This window comes from Schistocerca americana, chromosome 4 (genome assembly GCF_021461395.2).
Source record: "Schistocerca americana isolate TAMUIC-IGC-003095 chromosome 4, iqSchAmer2.1, whole genome shotgun sequence".
NCBI classification, from domain to species: domain Eukaryota; kingdom Metazoa; phylum Arthropoda; class Insecta; order Orthoptera; family Acrididae; genus Schistocerca; species Schistocerca americana.
In genome coordinates, this window is record NC_060122.1 from 251,233,095 (window position 1) to 251,239,152 (window position 6,058).

At 40.4% G+C, this 6,058-nt stretch overlaps 1 protein-coding gene across 1 annotated transcript in view; it reads left to right on the plus strand.

Moving 5' to 3' along the window:
* The window catches only part of LOC124612311 (clavesin-1-like), a 48,151-nt gene extending 43,607 nt beyond the window's left edge, over positions 1–4,544 (plus strand). The window contains exons 6-7 of the mRNA XM_047140434.1: positions 2,216–2,321; positions 4,333–4,544. Of these exons, the coding sequence (XP_046996390.1) occupies positions 2,216–2,321; positions 4,333–4,475 (249 nt within the window). The 3' untranslated portion in view covers positions 4,476–4,544. The remainder of the gene's footprint in view (positions 1–2,215; positions 2,322–4,332) is intronic.
* Positions 4,545–6,058: the final 1,514 nt, after the last annotated feature.

A 6,058-nucleotide genomic window follows, 5' to 3' on the forward strand; every position in this document is an offset into this window, starting at 1 on the left:
AAGTAGGAAATGAGTTTTGCTATTTGGGGAGCAAAATAACTGATGATGGTCGAAGTAGAGAGGGTATAAAATGTAGACTGGCAATGGGAAGGAAAGCGTTTCTGAAGAAGAGAAATTTGTTAAGATCAAGTATAGATTTAAGTGTCAGGAAGTCGTTTCGGAAAGTATTTGTATGGAGTGTAGCCATGTATGGAAGTGAAACGTGGACGATAAATAGTTTGGGCAAAAAGAGAATAGTAGCTTTCGAAATGTGGTGCTACAGAAGAATGGGTAGATCACATAACTAATGAGGAGGTATTGAACAGAATTGGGGAGAAGAGACATTTGTGACACGCCTTGACTAGAAGACGGTACCGGTTGGTAGGGCATATTCTGAGGCATTAAAGGGACACCAATTTAGTGTTGGAGGGCAACGTGGAGGGTAAAAATCGTAGAGGGAGACCAAGAGATGAATACACTAAACAGATTCAGAAGGGAGTAGGCTGCAGTAGGTATTTGGAGATGAAAAAGCTTCCGCAGGATAGAGCAGCATGGAGAGCTGCATCAAACCAGTCTCTGGACTGAAGACCACAGCATTTTAGAGCTGCCAAATTTGACGATTTTACGGAGCATTTTGTGGTATCGATAGTTCCGATTCCATAGCGTAGGTGTACGTTCGTAGGTTGTCACTACGAGAGCGGACGATCTACGCCGACCACAGCACCCTCTAGCCGACGCTGTGGAGCTCTACGAGCACTGCTCTGCTTTCTGTGCAGTTGATCAAGAGTAGACGACCAAGCAACTTAGCTTTTACTTCGTAGGGGGCTAGCCATTACAGACTTAGCCTTTGTTACTTCGATGATGGTTTGTCCAACAACTAGTAACTGTTAGCTTTGATACATGAACAGCTTCGCACCTACGTGCTAGGTGTAAGTCTTTGGCTAATATTGTCTATTAAATGTGCTTTTACTTAACATGCAGTAATGAAGTACTTTATCTCACCTGCTCCTACCCGCTTCCTTTATTCGGCCTATTTTGCAGATCACAGGATCAGACCCACGCGCCGCCTTCCTGGCGAGATACAAAACATTTAGCTCAATGAGCTGCTGAGCTGCTGTTGGCCTCTTCTCAATTGATAGACTGCGTAGAGCGCACGTGCAGCCCAGCGTATGCGGAGGCTGTATTTCAGGGTGGAGGCTGGTTTTGTGGTATTTTCTTGGTGTTGTTGGTGCTATGACTTGGGTCCGCTCATTCATTTTATCGTGAGTATGAACGAGTTCATTTGAACATTCTCGTCAACCAAGTCTTGCCCTTTCTTCTGTGACATCGTAATTACCGCTTTGGACATCCCCATCTCCCGTGTTCACAGACTGCACGCCTACGTAGCGGGTTTGACGACCACTCAAGCCCCGTAACGCCCATTGACAGCGGAACTATATCATCCGACCTCATTCCCATTAAAATGTCAGGGTTATTTAGAACAGCGCATGAAACGTAGGAAACATCATCGCCACAGTTTGGTGTCTTAGCGGGATGTGATCATCTTTGAGCAGCTTCAGCTGCGTGAGGCAAAAGTGCAGAAGTTTTTGGACTCTGTTCCTCATCGAACTGCAACCATGACAGAGACTATAGGCTGTGGTAGACTGTCTTAGTGTGAAGTTTCCTGGGATGACTAATTCTCTGCCCGGAATCTTAGCTTATTGCGTTTTCGATAACTGATGCTTTAAACAAATTTGTGCATTCCGGGCTTCTAATGACATCCGAGGTACGGTCAGCAGCAGGGTAGTTTCAGGTCGAATTATATATACATGTTAAGAGTGAAGCGAAGCAGGAAAATACTGTTTTTGTAGCGACAATCGGACTTGCTAACTGATCTTGATGTATAACATAAGTTTTTGCACATGTTTCGAGGTTAATATGTGGCATTTTCTACTGATATGACGTAATTGGCAACATCTGCTTCACCCACTTATTATTTAGCTTAGTCTTCGCAATACTATTTTTAAAGTGATATTAAATGAATTATACGTAGATAAGTTTCTGCTGCTAAAAATGTGGCTATTAAGAACATTATTTTAATTTCTGTTTCTCCATTGCATAATGTAGTGCTCATTAATTTCAGTTTAACGAGAAGTTTGTTTATGGAGGTGACTGTGTGGTAATGTCTCAGGAGTACATTAGAAAAAAACATACCAGTGTTGGGACTGTTTCGTGTCATACCGCCTGTCTGTTGCAGGTGTTCGCGCACCTTCCAGGATCGACGACTCTGTTCGACTACGTGCAGCGTGACTGCATACCAGACGAGCTGGGGGGCACTGCTGGACCTGTTGATAACTTTTCCTGTAAGCTGCTCCTCTAAAAGTTCCCCGAGCAAATTCATCAGTGACCATCTCACTGATTACCCTAATTATTTCAGATAACCTTAAGTTGTTTCAGGGTGTGGAAGAGATTACGTACAGGTTTCTGATTTCTTGTTCAACAGTATCTTTGCCAACACTGCTTTCACATACTAAACAAAAAGTATAGCTTTCTAATGCACTATGCGTTGTAGTAAATGTACAGAAGGCATAATTTTAATTTTCTCACATCGTAGAAAACATATTCTTACGTTTGTTCGTCTCATGGAACGTCTACTTCAGGGGCAGCCTAAAATTCATCTCGCAATCCACGCACTTGCTCGCAAGCCATAGAGTATCAGCGTGGATCCACACTTCCCACACATCCACGCCACGACGTCTGAGTGTGAGGAGGGGGAAGAGGGGGACACAAGCAAACGCTAAGTATTTAGATAGCGATGAAGTCGCATTGCATGCGGCTTGGATCAATATTAGATATTTCTCAACAACACAGATCACAAACGAAATAGTTATCCAGTATTATTGAATTATGTTCGGCACACTAAAGACGTAATACAATATTTATCAAATACGATCTGCAGGCATACCAACAGATGCGGAAAATTTTACAAATATTCGCACTCAGGTTTTCCACGTAATAGTGACCTACATAGCGTCGTAATCGAAAAAACATATTTCACATACATATGCTTATAGAAACAGCATAGCACTTTTGCACGCCCCATTATCGAAACTTGGAAACTCTACCTGAGGAAAAGATTGTAGGCCCCCTGGACAGTTTTAACGTGAAGGAATTTGTCTTTGAATCCGGAATCACTTTTAAGATCAATGAGCTAAATCTTCACATGCACAGGATCGCTTTCGACCCAAATGGCAAACCGTCTCTGAAACAGATGTGAGGTTGGCAGGGTCTTAAAAACATTTGGTAATTATTACATGGCCGTAATAAATTCTTCTGACCTGACGTTAGTAAGCTTAGGGAACTGGACTGTGTTACTCAGAATTTGTCCTTTGAGCAACGCGACATTCTTTTTAAATTCATCCACATCAAATCGGTGTAAAAATGATACCAGTGAATTTTAAAACATACCTCGCTCTCTACGGTCATCTTTCATAAATCAACTGATCACGGAATTCAAATAGTAAAAGCCTGATTTACACAGTGAATTTGTAACCGCACACTACACAGAGATACAGAAATTAAATACTAACACTGTCATACCAATGGATTATATAAATTAAACCATTCATCACTGAATTAAAAGCAAACAAATTTTTAAAATAATGTTATAGGCACTGCACCTGTCAGAAATAGTTGTCTAACTGTCTTTAAGACATATTAATGGTATCTGCAACAACCTGCCACAATTAGTTATCAGTCAATCCAGAATGAATACAATTCAAGGGTTGAACGTTGGGCTGTTAATTTTTCCTCCATTTTTCTTACACAACGGCGGTCGTGCGTGAAGTGATTCTCCACTGCCGTCATATCACTGGCTGTTGAGACAAAAAACAATTTTTTTTCGAAATTTTAATTAAAATGAATATTTCCCACTTCTCTTCATAATTCCATCACTCACAACACTTTGATATTCATTATCCTAGTTTTAATTTGAAAGTAGTATTTTTTAAATTTGGAATTAATATTTTAGTGGGTAGTAAAAATACAAGTAGCTTGACCGTTAGAATAGTGTTAGAGCACTGAAACCCATGTCCGTTGGACTTGAGTTAACCATCTACTCGAACACCGCAAAATGCGAAATGAATGTAACTATTCAAGAACAATTACTGTAACCCTTTGTTAGAGAGCCTCTTTCATGTAAATATGTATTATTCAGTATTTTTAGTATTTCTGATATCACATAGAAGAACAGTGCTACGTAACGACTTTGATAAGAACAATGTCTCAAATAACTTTTTAGGTACATACAGGAATGCTGCTGAAACCCGAAATGGTTGTATAAGTTTGAAAGCTAAACTGCTCCCTGTGTTTCAGACAAACTTAGGGAGATGGTCAGCCGTGAGTGGCTGCTGGAGAAAGACAAGTACATGTCAGATGAGAGCAAACGCCCCGCCGAGAACCGCTATGGCGACATCTACGGCATCGCAGGCTCGTTTAAAAAACTGTCCGTGGACTGAAACACAACTCTTCTTTGAAGACAGAGACACGACATTCTTATACATGTATTCATATTCTACAGGATCACCTGTAGCCAATAAACTGAAATAAACTATTGTCTACTAAATCTCGCAATTCTAGTTTCTTTTTATTAATTACTCATTTTGTCTTTCTTTACATATTGTGTGAATAATGATAATGGTTTATCACTAAGTTAACCGTCTTCCTCGAGACTACGACGAACTCTCCTACGTATATTCAGCACAACTGCCTTTCTAGAGTTGCCAAAGGTTTGAAAGATGTAGTTTTTGTTTCTGTAGGCCTTCATATTGCGTTTTTTGGGTTTCGATATTACCACAAGGTCTGTGTGTTCAATCTTGTGTATACATACCCTTCTATCATTATTATCTTTTTCCGGTACTAAGATACATTACAACAGTGCAAAATAGTGTCTGATTTACCAGATACGAAGCAACAATTTTTTCACTTTTATTCTCAGACTGTCATAAATTTTGCGCTTCTCTCTTTGCTAGTATCACAGTTTTCTATATGAGCTACTGTAGGGAATGGACAGAAATTTCGAAAACCGAAAACACGACACATTACCACGCATAGTACCTGTAGGGAACCCATTGGCCCTCAAGACAGCTTCCAGTCTTCTCGGAACGGATAAAAGCAGTTCCTCTATGGTTTTCATGACAATCCTTTCTCATTCTTCCTCGAAAGTAGTGACAAGTTTGGAAAACAATTATGGAGGTGGAGGGCGACCTCGGACACTTCTCCTCACAGCCGTCCACAAACGCCATAATAATGTTAAGATCCGGAGTCTGTGGCGGCCAGAGCAGAAGCAATAATTCATCCTCATACCCACCAAGCCACTTCAGCGAACCGTACTGTGTCTAAAGAAGGTGAGTAATAGAGTGGCACAATTATGCAATATTTAATTAAGAGAAGTCCACACAATTAGAATAATTACTTTCTTCACATAAACTAACGATTTAACTACCAATCTTGCCGTGTTAATACTGCAAATGAGGGAACCTAGTACTGCAAGAGTGTTTCTTTTTATCTGTGTGTACTTTGTGCATGTCCTACAGGATATTAACAAGCAGTTGCAAAGGTATTCCCCAAACCCAGCTGCTGTCACCTTGAACATGTATCTCTGCTGTCAAAACATAACACATTTAGTGAACAGATACTCTGCGTGAAAATAGTCGTGTGAAAGTAGCCTGCGTGAAAATTCGACAGCTGACGTCCTGTTGAGGGAAATAAGTTTTCGCAGTTGCAATAGGTGTATCTATGACACTAAATGACAACATTATTTCATTATTTCATGTAGGTAGTGCTTCATTTTAGCTACAGCTATCATAAATGTGTATCACTGTCGCTTAAGAAGTAGACGGCGTTGCACAGTTTAGTATAAGTTTATTTTCATTTCGTAATTCGTTGGTTCAAACTTAATATTCGCCATCAGTTGCAGCATCTCGTGCAAGCAACGTCAACTTAATTCAAGACGAATCCACATTATTTATGGCACTCGAATTTCATACAGGCAAAGGGGTTTGGATAATGGTGTATTCACGAAACGCACTTGGCGTAAAAC